The sequence below is a fragment of the Balaenoptera ricei genome, chromosome 9 (assembly GCF_028023285.1).
Source record: "Balaenoptera ricei isolate mBalRic1 chromosome 9, mBalRic1.hap2, whole genome shotgun sequence".
NCBI lineage: Eukaryota > Metazoa > Chordata > Mammalia > Artiodactyla > Balaenopteridae > Balaenoptera > Balaenoptera ricei.
This window is the reverse complement of record NC_082647.1, coordinates 18,785,406-18,808,811: the sequence shown is the minus strand read 5'-3', so window position 1 is coordinate 18,808,811 and position 23,406 is coordinate 18,785,406. Positions and strand designations below refer to the sequence as shown.

General features: G+C 42.2%; 1 protein-coding gene across 1 annotated transcript; it reads left to right on the top strand.

Moving 5' to 3' along the window:
- Positions 1-12,750: 12,750 nt before the first annotated feature.
- On the top strand, positions 12,751-23,248 carry LOC132372241 (aldo-keto reductase family 1 member B10-like). The gene is made up of 10 exons (XM_059934396.1): positions 12,751-12,820; positions 13,714-13,725; positions 16,002-16,159; positions 17,224-17,346; positions 21,217-21,338; positions 21,589-21,720; positions 22,109-22,121; positions 22,398-22,465; positions 22,999-23,083; positions 23,201-23,248. The coding sequence occupies exons 1-10, from the start codon at positions 12,751-12,753 to the stop codon at positions 23,246-23,248; spliced, it is 831 nt and encodes a 276-aa protein (XP_059790379.1).
- The last annotated feature ends 158 nt before the right edge of the window (positions 23,249-23,406 follow it).

Genomic DNA, 23,406 nt, shown 5'->3' with positions numbered 1-23,406 from the left:
TGCTAAAGAATTTAAAATAGCTGTTCTGACAAAGTAAATGAGCTACAAGACACAGAAAGACAATTCAATGATGTCAGGAAAAAAATACATGAACAAAGTGAGAAATTTAACTAAGAGATATAAATCATAAAAGAAGAACCAAACAGAAATTCTGGAGCTGAAGAGTTCAATGAGTGAAATGAAAAATGCAATAGAGTAGATCAAAAGGAAGACAGAATAAGTTACCTAGAGAACAGGAACTTTGAAATAACCCAGAGAGAAACAAAGAAGGGTGAATGAAAAAGAGCGAAGAAATCCTACATGATCTATGGGACTCAATGAAACATACAAATATCAGAATAATCAGGTTTCCAGAAGGAGAAGAGAGGGAGAAGAAAGCAGAAAGTTTATTTCAAGAAATAATAGCTGAGAACTTCCCCACCCTGAGGAGAAACATGAACATCCAAGTTCAGGAAGCTAATAAATCACCCCTTATCTCAATGCAAAATGACCTTCTCTAAGACATATTATAATTAACCTATCAAAAATCAAAGATAAAGAGACCATGGCTATTATCAAGAAGACAGGACACAAGGTGAGCATGTGGAGGAAAGGGAACCCTTGTACACTGTCGGTGGGAATGTAAATAGGTTCAGCCAAATAGAAAAGGAAATGGAGGCGCCTCAAAAATTAAAAATAGAACTATCATATGATCCAGCAATCTCACTTCTAGGTATATATCCAAAGAAAATGGAAACAGGATCTCAAAAATATATCTGTACTCCCATGTTGATTGCAGCACTATTCACAATAGCCAATGTATGGAAACAACCTAAGTGTATGTCAACAGATGAGTGGATAAAGATGTGGTACATACATGAAATGGAACACCATTCAGCTTTAAAAAGAAGGAAATCCTGCCATTTGCAACAACAAGGGTGGATCTTGAGGGCATTATGCTAAGTGAAATAAGACAGAGAAAGACAAATACTGCATGGTATCGCTTATATACGGAATCTATGAGAAAAGCCAAACTCATAGAAACAGAATAGAATGGTGGTTGCCAGGCACTGGGGGATAGGGGAATTAGGAAGAAGTTATTAAAAGGGTACAAATTTTCAGTTATAAGATGAATAAGGTCTGAATTTTTTAACATCATCAAATATCCATCATTGTTCAAATATCACTTATTGTCTCATCTTTTAAAATGCTTAGTTTGAACTCAAATCCTCCAAACAAGATCCTTTTACTGCAATAGCTTAATATATCTCTCATGTCTCTTTTAATCTAAGATGTCTGCTCCCAACTTCTCTCTTTTTTTCCATGGATTTTATTTATTGAAAACTGTCTTGTTTTTCCTATACACCTCCCCATATTCTGGATTTTGATTATTGCATCCTTGTGAAAGACTTTAGCTCATTCCTTTGTATGCTTTGTTCTGATATATATTTTCCTATAATTTTATTTAGAACCTTTGTATATACAGTCTTATGTTCCAGGGTTGGCACTTTTAAACATGATATATCTGAGTTTTTTAGACCAGTCATGATTATTTTAATAATGCTATTTTGGTTTTATTTTCATCATCTTATTTTTTGTTTTCTATTAGTTCCACTTTTTCTCTTTGGTCTTTCTTGCTCTCTTTTGAATTGATAGTAATTTTTAAAAAATTCCTCCAATTAAAAATATCTGTAGGTTTACGTGATATGTAACAGCTCCTTGCCCCAGAATTGTCTACCCCAGAAACCTGTGCATTTCCAATTTAGCATTTATCACAAGCATTTTTAGCTTACTTAAAAATAACAATAAACATTTATTGAGTGAAAAAAAAGATGAACAGGGTCTGATGATCTAATGTATAACGTGGTGACTATAGTTGATAACACTGTGTTGTATAATTGAAATTTGCTAAGACAATAGAACTTAAATGTTCTCTCTCTCTCTCACACACACACACACATACACACAAAGTGTAAATATGTGAAATGATGGATATGTTAACTAACTCAATGAGCAGACTCTTTTCACAATGTATACGTATGTCAAACTGTCATGTTGTACAGTTTAAATATCTTATAACTGTGCTTGTCAATTATACCTCAATAAATCTGAAAAAATAATAAATAAAAATGTCTATTGAGAAAAAAGATAAGAGCAACTGAAACTTAAGTTTCATCATAAATCTACCTCTGTGAACATGACTTCGTGGCTCTGGACCATCTGGTTTCTTTATACTTCTCTGGCTTCATCCTTAGCTCTGCTCTTGGAGCGTCCACACACTGGCTTCCTCCAATGAATTTCAGTGTCTCTCACCGCAGGACCTTGGCTTATACTATTCCTCTGCCCAGAAAGTTCTGTGTCTCACCATTCTTGGAACTGTTCCTTTCCTCCTTGTTTCTAACAGACACATGAGTTGCTGCTTCCTCTCCCTCTTGGATACAATGATGTGGGAATATTACAGAGGGTGAAAAATGGTCACTGCCCCTCACTCATTCTTCTATAAAATAATTTTCTCTTAACTTGTATTTATTTTACACAAAGTAAAACTTATTATAAATACATATTCCTCAGACCAAATAAAAGAGGAGTTCAGTTTCTCAAAAGTATAAAACCATGAAGCTGGAAAGTACCTAATCAAAGCTCTTACTAAACCTCCTGGCATTGATCAAAAGTAGCCACAAATTCTTTGTAACAACTCTCAACAAGAAGTGGAGTTTGTTTTCCCACATCTTGAATCTGGGTTGGCCCCGTGACCTGCTTTGACTAATAGAATGTGGCAGAATTAACACTGCAGATGTTCTAAGAATAGGTCCTAAAATGCTGCTGTCTCGTGAACAAGTCCAAGTTAGCCTCCTGGAGGATGACGGATGTGTGGAGAGGCGTCTCAGCCGTCATCGCTGGCAGCCGGCAGCCAAATGAAGCTGAACGCATGAGTGAGCCCAGCTGAACCACGTGGAGCAGAGACAGGATTACTGACGGATTTCAGCCCAAGTGGCCAACCCACAAAATCATGAGCAAATAAATGGTTGTTGTTATAAAGAGCTCATATTTTACGAAGAAACAGCTGATACAGCTTCCTAATCCCAGTTATCCAATAAAGATCTCCCTTCTCACTGGCTCATAGTTTAAGTGGTTCTAGAAGAAATATCAGGAGGGATCACACACCTTTCTGTATTCTGTGAGTCACAAAGAATTTACTAATTCAATAATTCTTGCATTGCCATATCATCATTATGTGCTGGGACAGTAAGATGCCCCTATGTGGATTCATGAGATTTTACTAAAACCCAGTGGCCACAGTTATGAGACATGCATATGTTACCTGATATTGAAGTAGATAATTTAACAAACATTAATGGAGTCTGAAGATTTTCCGTTCATAGGTGCAAATATCATGCCAATTGACTCCAACGAGCTATGTCATAATCCACAGTCTAGAGGTTAATGTTCACTTCAAGAGTCAATCAAAGCCAACTCACAAACAAGTGAGAACACAAAGACAGAAGACCTCCCTACCCGCAGGCTGAAATCTATGCTGTGCCATGCCATGAGTCTCTGTCATGTCCTCTGTATTGCTGACTACCCAACTAGTCACAGCTGACTTAGATCAGGATTTAGCCATCTCGCAACTAAGCCTGGAATTGCAGCCTTCAGCACTGATGGCACTGCTATTCCTCTCTCCTCTTCTAGACTCCATTTCACAGTGGAAACAATCACAAAGCAAGAAGAGTCCCTTTCTCCCCTCCTTCCTTCCTTCCTTCCTTCCCTCCCTTCCTTTCTCCCTCCCTCCCTTTCTCTCTCTCTCCTCTAGCTGAGATCCTTTTACACAAAAGAAGTCCACCTTTCCAACTTCCAGTTGTACTGACTTTGTTGCCTTACCATGAACAAATAGAAACTTCTATTGCACATGTGATCTAGGGCTCTGAAACTTAATTCAGGTCTGTTAGCAAAAACCTGACTGAACAGAAACGGGCCCTTTAGATCTTGTTTCTCCCCTGTTTTCATCAGTGAAATAGCATCCCCCAGACAGCAATAAAGAGGCCATGTAGTTAGAAGTCCCATGGACTTGTCAGCAGGATGGAGTCAAAAAGGAATGCTGGGGCTGAGGGGAAAGGCTTCTTATTGTGGGAGCAAGCACACACTTTTCAGAGAAAATCACAGCGGGTGTTTTGATACCTTGGACAGGTGCGCTGGGTGTGTAAAAAGTAAACACAAGGTTTCAGGAAAAATAAATATCATAAGAATAAAACCGAGCATACTGTTTCCATATGACCCAGCAATTTTGCTCCTTGGTATTTACCCAAATGAGCTGAAAACTTATGTCCACACAAAAACCTGCACATGAATGTTTACAGCAGCTTTACTCAGAATTGCCAAAACTTGGAAGCAACCAAGATGTCCTTCAATAGGTGAATGGGTAAGCAAACTGTGATATACCCATACGATGGATACTGGCGAAGAAAGAAATGAGCTATCAAGCCATGAAAAGACATGGAGGAAACTTAAATGAGTATTTCTAAGTGAAAGTAGCCAACCTGAAAAGGCTGCACACTGTATGATTCCTACTATATGACATTCTGGAAGAGGTAAAACTATGGAGATAGTAAAGAGATCAGTGATTGTCAGGGGTTGAAGGGGAAAGGGGTAGGGATGAATGGGCAGAGCACAGAGGAATTTTAGGGCAGTGAAAATACTTTGTATGGTATTTTAATGATGGATATGTGTCGTTATATATTTGTCAAAACCCACAGAACGTACAACGTAAAGAGTGAACCTTAATATAAACTATGGACTTTAGTTAATAATAATGTATGGATAATTTCTGTAAACCTAAAACTTCCCCCCAAAATGAACCCTATTAATGAAAAAAAAAATGTCATAAGAAAAGGAAGAGGCTGTCCCGTCTTGGAACGGGCTACGTGCAGGGCCCACATACCCATGAGGCCCAGCAGGCACAGGGTCTAGGGCCCATGATGTTTCTTAGGGACCCACAAAGATGTTTTAATTTTAATTTCTTTAAAACTCAGGAGGAAAACATGAATATAATAATACATATATTGGGCTGGGTTTTTCTGTAACATCTTCCCTTAAGATGTTAGAGAGAAACCCGAACGAACTTTTTGGCCAGCCCAATATAATCATAAATCCAGGCTTTATATCACCTCAGTCATAAAATATACTTTAAAATATATGATGGGAGAAGGGGCTTATAAAGGCACAAGTGTCCAGGGCCCACAAATGTTATACTAAGGTCCTTGCTGTGTGGGCGTGAAACATAATACCCAGTGAATTTGGGTGTGGGCCTGCTCCATGGCTGGGGCTCAGCTGGAAATGAGCTAAGAGCTTCACACAGAGCCGGGATGTTAAGAAAAGAAGGGGCCTGGGGTTGTTCTTGAAGAAGCCTGGGCAAACAGCCTACTGGAAAAAAAGTAAAAAGCAAATTAGGAACTGCATGAGTGGGAGTAGAATGGGGCTGGTTGGGGGCAGAGGGTGGGAAGCTAGAGTATTTTCTGTGTAGGATAAGAAGCTGGGCTCAGAGGAACTAAGGCATTAAGTACCAATTACATAGGAACGTCCAGGCGGGAGCTGGATTCCTGGAAGCAGAGACCAGCTGAGACAGAAGAGTCCTGTTCTCAGGGTGTGGGGATGCCAGAGGGAAAGACTCCTCTCTGGCTGGGTCGAGACTGAACAGGCCTGGAAAGCACTTCTGGTGGTTGTTTGTGTTTCACACACACACACACACACACACACACACACACACAAAAACAGAAAATCATTCCTGGCAGAAAGCCTGTGTGTGTTCTTCGTCCATCACAGATAAGAATGCTACAGCCTTGACTTAGATCCATCTCATGCCTCTCATTTTATGTGAGTAAATGAAGCATATTTTATCAGCCCCAGAGATAAGCAATCCAACCAAAGAGTACTTTCATGAGTTACAAAAGCTTATAAACGTCTTTATCTCCATTCTTGTAGCAAACTTTCAAAATTAACAATGCCTGAGAGGAGTAGGTCTTACCCATAAATCCTCATTGAAGGCAATTAAAACCATCATTCCATTTAGTTGTTGCATTTTCATCGGTTTCAAAAGATCTTGGGTCGAGAAATACTACTGGGTCTGATCTGACTTCTTTGCAATATGATATAATACAGTGGTTCTCCAACTTAGATGTGTGTAAGAATCACCTGGGGGGGTTGTTAAAAAGGTAGATTCCCAAGGACCACCTCCCCCCTCCCCATTTTGGTTCAGTGGATGCAGGAATCTTCATTTTAAACAAGAATTTGAGTTGGTTTAGGTGCCAGTGACTGGTAGATCGTATTGTAAGAAATACAGTAGGTCCCCAACATACTAACAAGTTCCATTCAGAGAGCGCGTTCATAAGTCCAATTTGTTCATAAGTCTAAGTTAGCCTAGGCACCCAACTAATACAATCGGCTATACAGTACTGTACTGTAATAGGTTTATAATACTTTTCACCCAAATAATACATAAAAACAAACACAAAAAATAAAGAAAACATTGTTAATCTTACAGTACAGTACCTTGAGTAGTACAGTAGTACAGTACAACAGCTGGCGTACAGGGGCTGGCATCGAGTGAACAGGCAAGAAGAGTTACTGACTGGAGGAGGGAGAGGAGGTGGGAGATGGCAGAGCTGAAGGATCGTCAGCAATAGGAGACGGAGGGCAAGCTGCAATTTCATTCATGCCTGATGTTGATGGCACAGGTTCTGGTTCCTTGCTGGATTCAATTCTATCTACCCTCTTGAAAAAATGATCCAGTGATGTCTGGGTAGTAGCTCTTTTTTTCTTGCCACGGACAACACGGTAGCACTGGATTGCATTCTAAACAGCTGCTGCAACCTTCGTGTACTGTCTACGTTCGGGTGCTGTGCCTCAAAAACTAACAGTGCCTCCTCAAATAAAGAAAGTCCCCTTGCCATTTCCTGCATTGTGAATCTCTTCGGTTCTTCAGTTACTTCTTTCTCTTGTCTCTCTTCATCCTTTCTCTGGGCCTCCAGTTCCATCAGGTCTTCATTAATAAGCTCCACGTTTGCATCTTTGAAAGTTCACAACTTGAAGGTTCGTATGTAAGGAATTTACTGTATCTTCATGGTGCTCAAGGTATAATCTCTAGTGGAGAGAAGGGTTTCTCCACCTTTAGGGCACCTTAGGATCCCCCAGAGAGCTTTTTACAATGCTAGTGTTTTACCCTCAGACTAGCAATTCCACTCCCATGTAAATATCCACCAGAAATATTCACCAAAAGACACATACAAGACTGTTTAAAGCATCACTACTTCATAATATCCCCAAACTGGAAAAATCCTAATGCTTATCAATCGTGGAACAAGATGTCATAGAGTGGAATACTACACAACAATAGGAATAAACAAACTACAACTTCATCCAGCAACATGGATGAATCTTACAAGCATACTTTTCGGTGAAAGGGGCCAGACACACAAGAATGTACAACATACAGTTCCATTAAAACATGTAAGTAAAGTTCAAAACGAGGCATAACTGCTCTATGGTGTTAGAAGTCCGGAGAATGGCTGTCCTTGAGGGTCTGGGGAGGTGGCGTGAGGGGGCTTCTGTGTCTGTAATGTTCAGTTGCTTGCTATGGGTGTGGTTACGTGGGAGTGTTCACTGTGTGAAATTCATCAGCCTATGCCCAGGTTCTGAGCACTGGTCTTGAAGGGTATGTTAAACTTGAACCAAATATCTATTAATACTTAAGGCTAAAAAAAAAAAAAAAAAGTCAGTGTCTGGGCTCTACCCGAGTCCAGTTAAATCTGAATGTCTTGTGTGAGTGTGGGCGCGTGTAGGTGGGAGGTCATAGGCGTCTGCAGTTAGAAGTTTCCAGGTGATGCTATTGTACAGCTAAGGTCAAGAAACACTGCTCTAGAAAAAGCCTAATCTGGGTCTATAGCAAAGATCTTTTACTTATTAATTGTGTGACTTTTAAGGTGACAAACTGTCCCCTCAGATAAACTGACTGACCTGAACAGTTTACCTAACCTCTCTGAGCCCCCTCCTCTATCATAGGAGGTTGATAATCATGTCTACTCAGTAAAGTTACTTTGGATGTTAAATGGGAAAATTGCACAAAAGCACTCGGCATCATGCTGACCGCATCCCTCCTCTCCTTCTCTCCTCCAGGGTGGTTCCTCTTCTATCTGATTTCTCCCTTGCCTGACAGACTTTCTCAGGGGATCGTCTACCATTTGGGTTGTCTTCCTTCTTGAGAAGAAAGGGTGTCCTTACGTGGATAAAGATGGAGTTTGCAGGCATAACGTGGTGAATGCACGGGGTGGAGAACCGTGTGGACTAAATGTGCATAACACAACACTGTTTACATAAACTCCAAACACAGGCACACTCCATACCAATAAGCGTTATGAAAGCATTGACCAAATATGTTAGCATGATGGCCTGAGCATGAGCAATAGAAATAAAACAGGATAAATATGTAAATCCAACAGACAAAGAGGGCTTTGTATGAAACAATGATGTTCATCAAACAATGGTGTTCATATTCCATGGTTCATGCACCTGACCCCACAGAAACACATGAATGAGAAAACATACACTGATATTTAGAAATGTGTATTTTTTATGGAAACAAAGACAAAAGCTCAGGAATCCAATACAGTTGATTTCCTCCTACACTATCGGGACCCCCATACCTGAGGACCCCTTCTCATGAGAACATGGTTTTCTGGGAAGCAGAAATGAACCTTGAGAGCTTTCTCCTGTTCTGGCAATCTTTTCCCCAAATATATTTTCTCTTATGCTCTAGATGACTCATTTCTCCTTAATTACAAAGTTGAATACGTGCTTGATCAGTTTGGACGTCTGGGTTGCTGGTCATGGATCACTGTAAGTCATCAACCCGCACAAACCATGAGAAAATAGATGTTTGTTGCTTTAAACCATTAGGTTTGGGGATAATTTATCGTGCAGCAGCAGATAACTAATACAGCAGAGAATACCCTTCTCATGCTCGTGGACACATCCTGTTGACCATCATCTGCCGTCTGCCAGGAACCACCACTCCGTCCAATGAGTGTGTAAAATCTGCACGTGTTGGCACCACTTCTGGGCATGTCAGCCACCTCCACTAGTTATCGTGTCCCCAAGAATCCCCAGTGCCATCCCCCACCAGATGCTACAGTCTCTCTCCTTCTTTGGTGTTTGTTCATAGGGGTAGCAATAAGTGGAATACAGGGGTTGGGGCGTGAGGGTAGCAGAATAGCACAAGAGTTAGTCGTGGAGCCTCTGGACTCTGAAGGCCTGTTTGCATCTTGGCTTTTCCAGTTGACCTTGTACCTCTTTAATTCTCAGTTTTCTCCTTGGTATAAAATGGGATTAATAATCATATCTACCTTATAGCACGGTGACAATTGAATTGGAGAATGTGTATGGCACTTAGCACAGCACCTAACTATAAACAAACAAATAAATGGCTCTAGAGCCCAATAATCTGTATTCAAATCCCAGCTCCACCATTTACCTTGAACAAATTACTTAACATCTCGATGTGTCAGTTCCTTATCTATGAAATGGGGATAATAAACGTATCTACCTCATGAGGCTACTGGAAGAGTAAATAAGCAAATACATGTAATATTACGTAGCACAGGCCTGTTAACAGTAATAACAATAATAGCAAACCATAATCAGAATCACCTCTCTCCTCACCTGACAATGAAGGCTTTTTTTTGCTTGTTTGTTTTAAGCTAGGTAAGACTTGTGCCTGGGTCATTCTTCCTGTGAGATAAATTCTGAAGCAGATATTCCTCGGTTCACCACGGAACTAAAACTTACTTTTTTTTTAATAAATTAGTTTGAAATTAATTTCTGATGGCATGAACTAAAAAGTGGGCTGCAAGCAACTGCTTCTGGCTGATTATATCCACTTCTGAAAATTTTCTGTGTTACACCTCCAGCTTACACTGGCTTTCTCCTTTAGGTCAAAGTCTTTACTTTGATTTCCTTGTATTTCAGGATTAAAATCTACTACATTTAGGATTCCTTCCCTGTAGGTATCAGCAGGGTTTAGGGGAGACTTGCAAAATCCCACAGAGTGGGAATGGTACCTGGTGTGGATCACCATCTATACATTGGCTTCCCCTGAGATGTGACTCATATATCTGGTGCTTAGGGGTGATCATCCATCCCTTTGTGCAGTCATCCAAGATGTCCTTATCCCCATCAAATCCCTAGTCATACAGCCCACTCTATAACCTCCATCCAGCTCCCCTGAATATAATGTGCAGGATGAACTTGTACACATCACAACTTTCACAGTCTCAGCCTTGAGATGTTCAGGGGCTCACGCTCCTTCTGAAACCTTACCCTGTAACTTACACACTCTAGGCCTATAAGGTAGAAACAAAATATTTAACAGAGACCCCCAAGCTTGTGTTGCAGAGTACCAGGGAAACCAGGTATGGAAGCACTAACAGCCCCTTCCACTGAGCATCACACAGGCACATTGAGGGACTAGAATGATTGATCATGAAATTTGGACATCATATGCCGAAAATCTACCAAGCGTAACATGTGGAACTCTCCCGATATTGCACATGCCACTCATGAAGCGACATGAAGGACAGTCACACCTGCACAGAGGACTCCTGAAACTTCCTCTTACTTTCCACCAATCGTTTCCGAGCCCCCTCCCTGTCTTGCTCCCTACTTCCACGATAAATACCCCACTCAAAAGCTCATCGGGGAGACAGAGCTGAGCTATGCCTCCTGTCTCCTCACTTGGCTGCCCTGCAATAAAGCTTTTCTCTTTCTGCAAAAGACCTTTGCCTCTTTTGGTCTTGCTGTTACACAGGGCAACAGCCCCACTTGCTCGGTTACACTTCCTTTCAGCCAACTTTGCCCGTGGACGTCAGTAACCCGGCTGGCTCTCCCAGCACTGGGCTGGGGTTCATGGGACACCCTGAGACTACCTCAGGCCCACTCACCTGGACACCTCCTGTGGGCGTGGCGATCCACGAGAAACAGGGAACCAGGTTTTGGGAACCAGGAGATTCCATCCTATACTTGGTGTCTTCTCCACAGCCTCACGCCGGGAAACGAGGCACATTTCTCCTCTGCTTTGGGACGTCCCAACTCAACAGGGTATCCACAGATGCCTGAAGATATTAACAATAATCACCTCTACATGTGGGACTATGGATGGGTTTTATTTTCTTACTTAATCTATTCTGCATTCTCTACTGATTTTTCTTTTTATATTTTACAAAGAACATAATATTAAAAAATGAAAGTTGTCAATAATTACTGTAACATCACAAACAGTAGGGTGTGTTATTCTATAAATGGTAATGCAAAAAAAAAAAAAAACCCTCAATTTTGAACCACATTTCGCATGACAAACTAAAACAAATTTCCTTTGACCACATAATCCTGCTTCTGGAGAGCAAGCCTAAAATTAATCAAAATGTGTCCAATGCTTTACTCACAATGCTATTCCTTGAAATATTATTTATAATAGAAACAAACTAGAAATAAACTAAATGTCTAAGAATAGGGGGAATGATTGAGTACATTATAACCATAAAACAGAATTTTTTACAACAACTAAAAATGTTTGATGTAAAAACAATTTTAAGAAGAGTATTTATGAACGTATAGAAAAGTTTATTTTGTGGTCCTAAGTTTAAAACTATATGTGTAACTGAGCACGACCCTATGGGGCCTTCTTGGAACTGACCTCCCCCCATGTCCTCTGCCTGCCCCTTGTCAGTAGAAGAACTTTAGCCAAAGAATAAATTTAATCAGAGAAGTGAGAAGATGCAGAAAGGAAAATAGTCAAGCAAGAAACAATAATAATAGTTTAACCATTTAACAAAGTCAAGGACCTTTAGTTCCTCCTCAAGGGCTATAGATAACGTTCTGAGCCAGGTCCTTCAAGCTCTTTTCCAGATACTGAAACCCCCATCAAGTGTAAGAAGTTAATTGTATGCCGCCCACAAGCACGGAGACCCTAGACCAGCTGGAACCAATAAGGTTGATGATGTTGACTCCCGATTTCCTCACCACCAACCTATCAGAAGAATGTCCATGAGCTGATCACACACCCCACAAGCCTCTCCTCAGCACGTAGCCCCTTCCTCTTTTCCCTGTATATATATGCACAGAAACAGCACTCTTGTAATGGTATCATGAGTGGTGAGAATATGGATGATTAATATTTCCTTACTTATAATCTACATTTTCTAGTTTTACTATAATGAGCATATATCATTTTGTTATCACAAAGTTTTTTTTCTTTAAGGAAGTGACAAGAATCACTAAATAAATATACGAAGAGTATTAGCATCCTGTCCAGGTGGTTAACAGATAAACATATTCTTATACTTCTGTAATTTCCATGTTCTGAGGCGAAAAAATTTACAACTGTTGAGCAGTTAGATAGGAACAAATTAAAATACATGCACCTTTTTTATTTTCCATTTATTAAAGTAGCAAAAGAAAATAAAAATGGATAAAATCTCTAAGTGTCACTCTCATAAAATAATCCATGCATTTTGAATCAGGGAGAACTGGACACAAGGTTGCAATATTTGAAGTTCATTCACATGAATCAGTATTACAAAAGGCTGAAAGGACTTTCCTGTTCCTTCCAGGGTTGGAAGTGTCTGCCCACACCCAGCCTCTAGCTCCTCCCTCTGCAGCCAGAGTCAGCACCATTAAGCGGGACAGAAGACAATTAATCTGCTCACTCACGACTATTTTGCACTCACCATGGCAACCTTTGCGGAGCTCAGTACTAAGGCCAAGATGCCCATCTTGGGCCTGGGCACCTGGAAGGAATGTATGCAAGGATTTGGACACCTACTTCCCTCGAAGGGCTTTGGGCATTTTCTCCTGTCAGTAGGGAAAGCTCAGAGGCAAGGGTTTGGAGAGGTAAATGTTGGGCCCTGGAGGCAGGACCGAGGTTGCTTTGCTTTCTCAGGGCTGATTCAGGCTGCAAAGCTCCAAGACCGGCTTTTTCCAGCAGCGGTGAGAGCTTTGCTAGCAAGTATCAAGTTTTAAGCAGTTTGGGGACTAAAAAACACACTTGCTTTCCTGGGCACTTTCTCTCTCAGCAGCCTTTCCCTCTCCACTCCCCCTGGCTCTGGGACACTTAGAGGGCCCTGGGTTGGCTGCTGTGGCCTGGGGGGTTGGGAGGAGGGGCTGGGAGGGCTCGGGAGGCTCTGGCACTTCACGCTGCCTAGGGTGGAACCTGCCCGGGCAGCATCAGCACTCCCGGGGAGAGTGCTGAGAATCAGAAGCTGAGGCCCCACCCCAGGCTACTGAGTTGGAACCTGTTCTTTAACAATCTCCAGAGCATCGTAGAGTCTGAGAAGGCTGCGACCACAGGGAGGGTGGTCCCAGAGAGAGGGGCGCCTGGGCTGGGAGTCAGGGAGCTCGGGTTCCCCAGGTGTTGCTAGAGTGAGCTGGCAAAACCCAGAAAGGCACTCCCAGTGCTCAGGGAGGCAGATTCCCGAGCCTCTCTTAGGATAAGTTTAAAATGTCTTCCCATCACTTTCTAACTGCCTTCGCTCTCACTTCCGTCCGTGATGGCGCCAAACTAACTAGTTCCAGTTCTCTACTTACCTTCTTCTCTCTTGTCCCTCTGTTGAGTCTTTCTCCTCTGACTCTGTCCTTCTCTGCACCTGGTTTTCTCATCTCCTCTCTTGGGTTTGCAGGTAGGCTCCCTCCTAGTCCCGGGACTGGGTCATTCTCAGGAAGCTCTCTCGGATAATCTGGGTGAGTAGATTAATTCCAGCTTGATTCATCCCAGCTTCTCTTGCTTGAACAGGGCTGCTTTTCTCCAAATCAGAGCTTTGACTTTGACACAGATGTGACAAATAATTGCTTCCAGATCTCCAGTGAATCTGTTCACCTCGTATAAATTTACCCAAAAAGGGGACTTCCCTGGTGACGCAGTGGTTAAGAATCCGCCTGCCAATGCAGGGGACACGGGTTTGAGCCCTGGTCCTGGAAGATCCCACATGCCACAGAGTAACTAAGCCCGTGTGCCACAACTACTGAGCCTGCGCTCTAGAGCCCGTGCTCCGCAACAAGAGAAACCACCGCAATGAGAAGCCCACCCACCACAATCAAGAGTAGCTTCAGCATGCGGCAACTAGAGAAAGCCGGCGCACAGTGAGGAAGACCCAACGCAGCCAAAAATAGATAAATAAATAAATTTATTTTAAAAACCCCACTAATCTGAAAAAAAATAAAGCTAGATGAATTGGGAGATTGGGATTGACATATATACACTAATATGTATAAAATGGATAACTAATAAGAACCTGCTGTATAAAAAAATAAATAAAATTCAAAAATTCGAAAAAAAAAGAATATAGCACTCAAAGCAGTATTGTATAAAGATATAATTAATGTGATGCCAAGTATTTGATACCAAGTATTTATCAAAGATACCATATACTTTTGGTCTTTATTTTTGTACAATAATTACTTTTGAAAAGACAGCTTAAAAGTTGGATTACTAAGTTCAACTATGCTTCGTCAATATTTCTTCTTCTAGCCCTACAAAGCAATACTGGATCTACTCTAATAAGTGATTTTTCACTGGAATAAATAAATAAAAAGTTTACCCAAAAAATTATTTTCAGAATTTCAGAATTAGATGTAAGGATTATGAAGGGAAACATTTTCAAGGTGTAGGGATGATGTACTTTTTATGGCTTATGTTTCCCAGTGAAGGTAAAGTAGGGTGTAGTGATTGGGAGGGGCATCCAGGGATGCTTCTTTCTTTTATTTTTACTTATTTATTTGGCTGCTTTGGGTCTTAGTTGGGGCATGCAGGTTGCGGTGCGCGGGCTCTTGGTTCCGGAGCGCGGGCTCTAGAGCGCTCGGGCTTACTTGCCCCACAGCATGTGGGATCTTAGTTCCCCAACCAAGGATGGAACACACATCCCCTGCATTGGTAGGTGGATTCTTAACCACTGGACCACCAGGGAAGTCCCCAGGGATGCTTCTGAATGTGTTTATTATTTCATGATGATAGAAGAGGTTTGAAAAAGATTTTGTGAAAGATCAGTATTAAGTACTTTTTTTTCATTGTTTGGCTTTGCTAGATTAGACAGAATGTGGTATTTTTAATGCCCTCCCGTCCTTCCTTCCTTCCCTCCCTCCTTTCTCTTTCTTTCTTTCTTCCTTTCTTTTCTTTCTCCCTTTCTCTTCCTCTTTCTTCCTTTCTCCCTTTCTCTCTTTCTTCCTTTCTTTCTCTTTCTTCCTTTCTTTCTTTCTTCCTTCCTTTCTCTTCCTTTCTTTCTTTCTCTTTCCTTCTTTCTTTCTTTCTTTCCTTTCTTTCTTTCTTTTTCTTTCTGTCTTTCTTGCCTTGTGGGGGTGGGGGGGGAGGAATAAACCCCATTCTCACAAGGTTTTCTATTTCTCCTTTTTCTGAAACAACAGTTATATAATGCCTTGCATCCATTGACCCTTAGGTGTGTGCCCAGTGCTATGCTGCAAACGACATTCATTGTGGCCCTTAACACAATGACCTCATGAGGCAAGTGCTATTGTTATTATTCCCATTTTGTAGACTAGGTTTAGAGAAGTTAAGTAATCTGCTCAGGCCACACACCTAGTATGCGATGAGCCTGGATTTATGCAGTAATGACCATTTTCTCTCTCTGAATATTCCTTTGAGTTACTTCAAAATCCAGTCTTCAGCCTGGTCATTAGGAGTTTGCAGTCTCTTCCACATACCTGGAGACATTTCCTGGCTGGAGGGTGAACCTGGATTAGAAGGGAGTGGGCTTGAGCTAGGATACAACAGGAGGCTATAATCATAAAGTTAATTCACTTTCCTTTAAAAGTTTTCCAAAGCACGTTTTCTTCCCAGGTGTCCCCTGGAAAAGGGGACCCCAGGGTAACCTTGGTTTGGAGAAGCTGGGCTGTATAGGAGAGCCTGTTGAAGGTGGTCTGGGGATAAGAGTCTATGATGGTCTTTTCTTTTTCCTTCTGGTCTACCCCAGGCAAAGTCAGAGAGGCTGTGAAGGTGGCCACTGACGTAGGATGTCACCACTTGGACTGTGTTTATGCCTACGAGAACGAGCATGAGGTGGGGGAAGCCATCCAAGAGAAGATCCGAGAGAAGGTTGTGAAGCAGGAGGTGGGAGGACTGCACTTCAAGGCAGGCGGAAGTATTAGGTTTGGTCAGCACCCAGAACTCTGCCAGCCTTTGCTCTAAGTACTCTGGTCATTTCCCCCAGCCGTCTTCATTCCCCCCGCTGCCTTTATAACATCCCTGGATACAAACATCCACACTCTAGCCCAGTATTGGTGTGCAGAGACGCTGCTGCTACCCTACCCATCTCGACTGGGTTTTCCCTCTGTGGGGGTGGCTCCACTGAGCCATGGCAGTGCCCTTAGCGTCCCCGTTCCCCATCAGTGGGCTCCAGCTGCCCCGTGGCAGTTAAAAGCTAAGGCTGCAGTCAGAAATGGATCCTGAAGCTCCACCTTTCAGCACTGCGGTCTCAGTGGTTGTGGCCCAGACGTTCTCAGCGAGCAGGTATTTTGGAAAATGGTGGGAGCGTTTTTTATTGTCATATATGAATTTCATTTTAGTTCAGTCTAGTAAAAGGCAAGTTACAAAATGTTATTTAAAAGGTGGGGGGATTGAGTGAGAGAGGGTTGAGAATCACTGAATCTGTATTATATCCAACTTGCTAAAAGGCACCAGTTACAGGTACTTGGAAAGTGCATGTATCTATAGGGGGACAAATAGACTCCACTGTATGCAGTGGTTGAGTCTGGATAAACTCCTTACTGAGTCATCACTTGGAGCCCGTGGGCTTGGACACATGGGAGAGCAGAGAGAGGACCACCTGCTCCCAAAGGCTTAAGAACTTAAAAGCTGGTTGCAATTCCTGACTTCAGAAAGCCTACAGCTGAGGAAGAGAAAGGTACATGTAAACAAACACTGAATCCATGCCCCAATATGCTATGCAATGTAAGAGATACATAGAACACCAGGATAGTTGAAAAGATAACTTGCCCTCGACACTTAAGAGAGGTCATTGACGTCCTGAGCGACCTGGTGACCTTGGATCCCTGGATTGTGCATCTTAACCAACTGTGCTATAAACAGCGTGCCCCTGGGTTAGATCAGGGTGAAGGTCAAAAAGCAGGGAGAGCGAGTATGATATGGCCCCTTCTTTGTCCAGTGCTGACACCTCAATGCTGTGCTCTCTGCAGTTGTGGCCCACCTTCTTGGAGAAGCATCTAGTGAGGGAAGCCTGTCAGAAGACCCTCAAGGATTTGAAACTGGACTATTTGGAGCTCTATCTTATTCACTGGCCACAGGGATTACAGGCTGAAGCTACTCCATGTCCCAATCTCTAGTTCCCAAGCAGGTGCTGGAAAATAGCACCTTTGCTAGGGCTGGGGGCCAGGGAGCTGGGGGCTGGAGACCAGGGGGAGCCGAAGCAGGAGGTCTTGCACTTCAGGACTTCATGGGAAGGTTGTCAGGATGAGACAGTGGAGCAGAACAGCACTGGCCTGAAAGGGAGACCAAGTCCATGTACTGCTGTGGAGGTGACCACGTGCCTTGGTTTTCTCTGTTATGTCTGAGAGAACTATGACTTCTGGCAGCCCAGGCAAACCGTAACTGCCATGTCACCTTGGTCCTGATTCCATGCTGAGAGTTCCCCTCCCAGGGCAGCTCTTACATAATAATTTTTCAGGACTCAACCTTCTCATTAACCAAAGCACTGGGAATGCCATTTTGGAGAAGAGCCCAAGTATGGTCGTGCCCAAGTATGGTAGCCAGGCCTCAGTGAAGAAACAGAGCTCATTGCCTGGGGCTCTGCACCTGCCTGTGCCCGAGAGGCTGAGGGACATGAATTCCCAGCTCTCTCACCTGGGTTTGCATGTGTTGATTAGCTAAGTAACCTAGTATAGGTTATGTAACTCCTCCAAGCCTCAGTTTCTCCTGCCTCTTAAAAAAAAATCTTCTAATAGATACTAATAATATATATATTTTAGGATATGGTAATTTAAATATTAAGATAGCTGACACATATGGAGTGCAGGAAGTCATAGCTTATTTAATTACTGGCATCATCCTCATTTTCAAATGAGGACATTGAGACGTAGAGATTGGTGACTTTTTCAGGTCACGTATGGTGTGAGAGCAGTGTCTCTGTCTCAAAAATACAGCCACTGAAACCCTTAACGTGGTGCTCAGCACACAGTAAATATACACATTCACACATCAGGGGAGAGAAGTGTCCTGCTTCTCAGATCACATAATGACCTATTCCACCTAATTCGTACTCAAAACTGAATTAAGGAATGGAAGTCTTTCTCTGATCATTTCTTTCGGAAACCGTTGTTATCTCTTGCCAATGCTAGGAGAGAACAAAGTGAATGAGCAAACTGCAGATAAATAGTGACAAAAACTCCAAGAGCTCATTGTGTCGTTTTGCCAGCTTTCAGTTTGGGGGCACATGTAATTATGAGTTTGTGTTGTGTTTTACAGGTTAAACCTGTATTAAGCCTAACCTCTCTGAAAATCTTAGAATTGTTATAATTAAATGAAATATAACTTTTCTGTGGGTTGTTTGTTCAAAGGTATTTATTTGTAAGCACAGCATTCTTGTGGCTTTGAATTTTAACAAGTAACAGTAAGAAAATTTAGGTAGCAAAATTGACTTGATGATGGAGGGAAAGGGTTATGAGGCAGAGAAGCCATCATTTCATGATGGCAAGGTGAGCAATCCTGTAAATGTATTTGAAGGGAATTGTCTTTGGCAAGTAAATCATTAAATATGCCTTCTAGCAGCAGAAAGGCTGTTAAAAGGAAGTATGGAGAAAACTCCCTGGATTTCTATGTGTGAATTTTTAAGACTGTTATGAACCTCTCTAGGTTGTATGTAAAAGGAAAACAAAAAAGGAAACATAAACTACCAGCCGGATCAAGAGCCATATGATAAAGATCTTCAGAATTACCATTTGATTTCCTCGACAAGAATTTATCATTTGCAGTTAGGTTCTGTAAGTCAAAATTAGCAATAATAAAAGAGCAGGGACTTCCCTGGCAGTCCAGTGGTTAAGATTCCGTGCTTCCACTGCAGGGAGTAAGGGTTCAATCCCTGGTCAGGGAACTAAAGATCCCGTGTGCCATGTGGTGCGACCAAAAAATTTAAAAAAAAAAAAAAAAAAAAAAAAGCAATGATTTATGTAATTAAGAGCCATACTAAATAATAACCTATTGGCAATATCATATCTCATGAGCAAGAGACTATACGTGGAAGTAAATCAAATAGTCTTGGGAAAATCTTATGAAGACATCTATTTGTCATACATTCTGCTATCTTGAGCATATAGTTAAATATAAATCCATGGTAAATGTGACAGAACATCACTGCTGTAAAAGGCGTGAGCTGTTTGAGCCCACATACTCAAAAGTGGGTTCAAACTACAAGTTGAAAAATGCTGTTTTTTCTTATTTTTACATATTCATTTTTACCTTAATGACCACACAAGTCATTATCCAAGTACATAGTCTTAAATACTTGTTTGATATATTCACTAAAATAAATATATTAAGCCTGGATCTTCAAGAAAATATATTACTTTCTTTTTGCTAGTGACAAAATTGTAGCCATAAAAAGAAATGCAAATTCTGGTGCTTAACTATATTTTAAAAAAAGGCAACATATTTATTTTCCTACCACAAACAACCTCCTGTAAGAGAAATATTTCACGATGATGACTTAATGAATGATATAATGGTTTATGTGCATTATATGGACTCAACTCAATGAATGTTTTATTCCTGAGAATGAAAATTGTGGCAAAACCTACAACATAGCCTAAGGTTTCAGTAGACTCAGATTTTGCACTAAATTTGATGAGAAGGCTCTGTCATATATATTACCCTGGTAAAACATGACCTCTGAAATATCTTAGGAATTATTCTTTGTGGAATATGTAGACTAACACACCTCTAGTGTTGGTTCCACAAGAGTTTTTGCCCTCATTCGTAACAATAGTATTCATTGTGGCAACTATGTCATTGTTCTCTGTAAAAAGTACCCTGATTTTCACAGTGCTGTATCCTTAGAATGGATTTGAGAATGACTGCTAAATGAAAGATTTTGAGGGTGTGAAAAGATTTTGATGACCAAGGTCAGAGGATCTAAGATGAAAAGGCAGGACTGAAGCAACTGATGTTTATGTGGACCCACAACCAGTTCAATAGAAACCTTCTTGAACACCCTGAAGCAGACGGGAGAAAAAAAGTGTAATGATGTCAAGATGTATCATACACCCACCTATACCTTCTCTATGGTACACAGAAACTGTTACATTGTGTCATTGCCCAACTCAGTTGTTTCGGGGACCTTGTGATCTCATCAATTGTAAACATTTTTGCCCAGTTCGAAGACCAACATCATCTACCCCTAGTGGCCCTCTATGCATTAAAATCACCTGGGGAGTTTTAAAGATCCCAACACTGAGGCCACATCCTACACCAGTTTGGTAAGAAACTCTGGGGGTAGGATCTGGGCATCAGTATATATATATATATTTTTTTTTTTTTTAGTCTTTTTTTTTTTTTTTTAACTTTGGGTTTATTTATTTATTTATTTATTTATTTATTTATTTATTTATTTATTTATTTATTTATTTATGGCTGTATTGGGTCTTCGTTTCTGTGCGACGGCTTTCTCCAGTTGCAGCGAGCGGGGGCCACTCTTCATCGCGGTGCGCAGGCCTCTCACTGTCGCGGCCTCTCTTGTTGCGGAGCACAGGCTCCAGACGCGCAGGCTCAGTAGTTGTGGCTCACGGGCCTAGTTGCTCCGCGGCATGTGGGATCTTCCCAGACCAGGGCTCGAACCCGTGTCCCCTGCATTAGCAGGCAGATTCTCAACCACTGCGCCACCAGGGAAGCCCAGGCATCAGTATATTTTAAAGCTGTCAGGTGATTCCAAATTGCAGCCACATTTGAGAACCACTGGCTGAAGTGTCCCCTGAACACCTCATGCTTATCCCCACCTCAAAGCCTTTCCTCCTGCTTTCCTCTCTATCCATGGGCTGAATGGAAAATTCCTCTTCACGCTTTGGTTAATCCTTACGACGGTGGATCCTGTACCAGGTACTCCTGTCCCAGAGAGGACTAAGCCAAGCCAGGATCCCTGGGGTCCCTCTAGCACTGCCCAAAGGTTTCCCTTTCTATGACAGGCCATGGAGGAACTGGTGGACGAGGGGCTGGTGAAAAACATTGGGATCTCCAACTTCAACCACTTCCAGATCGAAAGGCTCTTGAACAAACCTAGACTGACATACAAACCAGTGCTTACCAGGTAAATTCTGTTTAGTAAAGGGTAAGGGTCCTGCGCTATTACTTCTTAAACATTTGGAGGCAAGTTCAGTGCTTTGCACCGAGTCTCATTTGAAGGTCAGTCATCAGGTACTTTGTTGGTCATGTGAGACAGCTCTTGGGGTCTGGTTTAGCCAGGCTAGCAGTGGGCAGTGTTTGGCTTTTGCTTGACAGTCTTTTTTTGTGTGTAGAACTCCCTGTGAGCAGCTCAAAAAGCAGGTGGACTTTCCTAGTGATGAGGATTGTTCGCTTTTACAGACTGAGTGTCACCCATTCCTCAGGCAGGAGAAACTGATCCAGTACTGCCAGTCCAAGGGCATCACTGTCATGGCTTACAGCCCTCTGGGCTCTCCAGATAGACCTGGGCGAGGCATCTGATCTTCCTCTTGACATTCTTTAAGAAAAGCCATCAGATGGCTAGTGGGAAGCTGTCGCATAGCACAGGGAGATCAGCTCGGTGCTTTGTGACGACCTAGAGGGGTGGGATAGGGAGGGTGGGAGGGAGGCTCAAAAGGGAGGGGATATGGGGATATATGTGTACATATAGCTGATTCACTTTGTTGTACAGCAGAGACTAACACAACACTATACTCCAATAAAGAGTATAACATTATACTCCAATTATACTCCAATAAAGATTATTGGAAAAAATAATACTCCAAAAAATTATACTCCAATAAAGATATATATTTTTTAAAAAGCCATCAGAAAGAAAAATGCGTGTAATGCAATGTGCCTGGCATACTCAAACAGTGGGGAAAATATGGTAACTTTAAAAAAAACAGCAACATGCCTGACCCTCTGGAATTACTCCGGTTCAGCCACCCAGCACTGGATCAACCTTTGCAAAAATACTGACGCTTCAAAGCCCATGGGTAAGACATGAAGCTTTCAAATCCTGCTGCCTTGTCTCCCACATGGAGAAGACTGATGATCAGCCTTGGGACCATCGCTGGAGTAATATTCATCTACATATGGTAGCCATGGTGATTATTCACACCAGCCATCTTTCTCCCTCTAGGGCCAAGGGTCCTTAATCTAGGACTCTTCCCTACTGGAGGATCCCAAGATTAAGGAGATTGCTGCAAAGCACAAAAAATCCACAGCCCAGGTACAAGGTACATAGTTTCTTTTCCGTCCAGCAGATCAGTCTTGTGTTTTATTCCTTGTGTTGTCTTCATTTAACTCCTTGAAGGTGAAAAAAACAGGACAGGAAGCCCATTAAGGCCCTTCCTTGAAAGCCTGTTTGTTTGGAACTCCAGGAAATCCCATGGTTATCACTGAAACAAGGATGGCATCTAACGGCTTCTGTTGAGTCCTGTTGTCCAGGAAGAAGAGCATGGCTACGCAGCCGAAAGATTTGGGTTCAGATCCCAGCTCCACTACTTATCAGCCTCATGACCCCAAACACTGTCCCAAGCCACTTTCTTTATTTTTAAAAAAGGAAGATTATGGAGTTGTTGTGAGGATTAAGGGAGATAGCTGGCAGAGGACTGGCAAGCGTCTGGTAGTTATAAAGCGCTCAGTCAACACTAGCTGCTGTACTAAAGATACAGTGAATGGCAGAGATGTTTTATTTTTCTGAAAATGCAGAGGGAGCAGTCCTTGTAGATAAGTGGAAACACCACGTCCCCTTCTGCACGGGTTCTGATCCGGTTCCATATCAGGAGGAACGTGGTCGTAATTCCCAAGTCTGTGATGCCAGCACGCATCGCTGAGAACTTTCAGGTAAGATTCCAGCTGGTTGGTCCTGGTTTTCTCAGTGAAGGAGGGGACGGGAGAGATTCCCTCACCAGGCCTCTCATGCTGTCCCTGTGTTTTCTGTGGGCTTTTCCCCCTTCCCAGCACCTTGCCATCTCTCAGGCCAGGGAGCTGACCTCAGAGCTGAGATGAATGACCAAGGATGGGCTGGGGGAGCAGCCGGTGAGGTCCTGTCAGGTCTGAGCACAGCTGTATCTCTGATCTGATCACGGGGACTCTGCCATCTTGAGGATATGAAGATTTTAAAAGAATAAGTCAGATCTGGTAAATGCCAGCCAGATGGTGCCAAA

Excerpts from the sequence above, each read along its gene's own strand:
- LOC132372241 (XM_059934396.1), top strand. The coding sequence starts at position 12,751 with ATGGCAACCTTTGCGGAGCTCAGTACTAAGGCCAAGATGCCCATCTTG. Across the intron at positions 21,339-21,588 it reads TACAAACCAGTGCTTACCAG|TGATGAGGATTGTTCGCTTT; the intron begins GTAAATTCTGTT and ends GGACTTTCCTAG. Across the intron at positions 23,084-23,200 it reads GCATCGCTGAGAACTTTCAG|CACCTTGCCATCTCTCAGGC; the intron begins GTAAGATTCCAG and ends CCCCCTTCCCAG.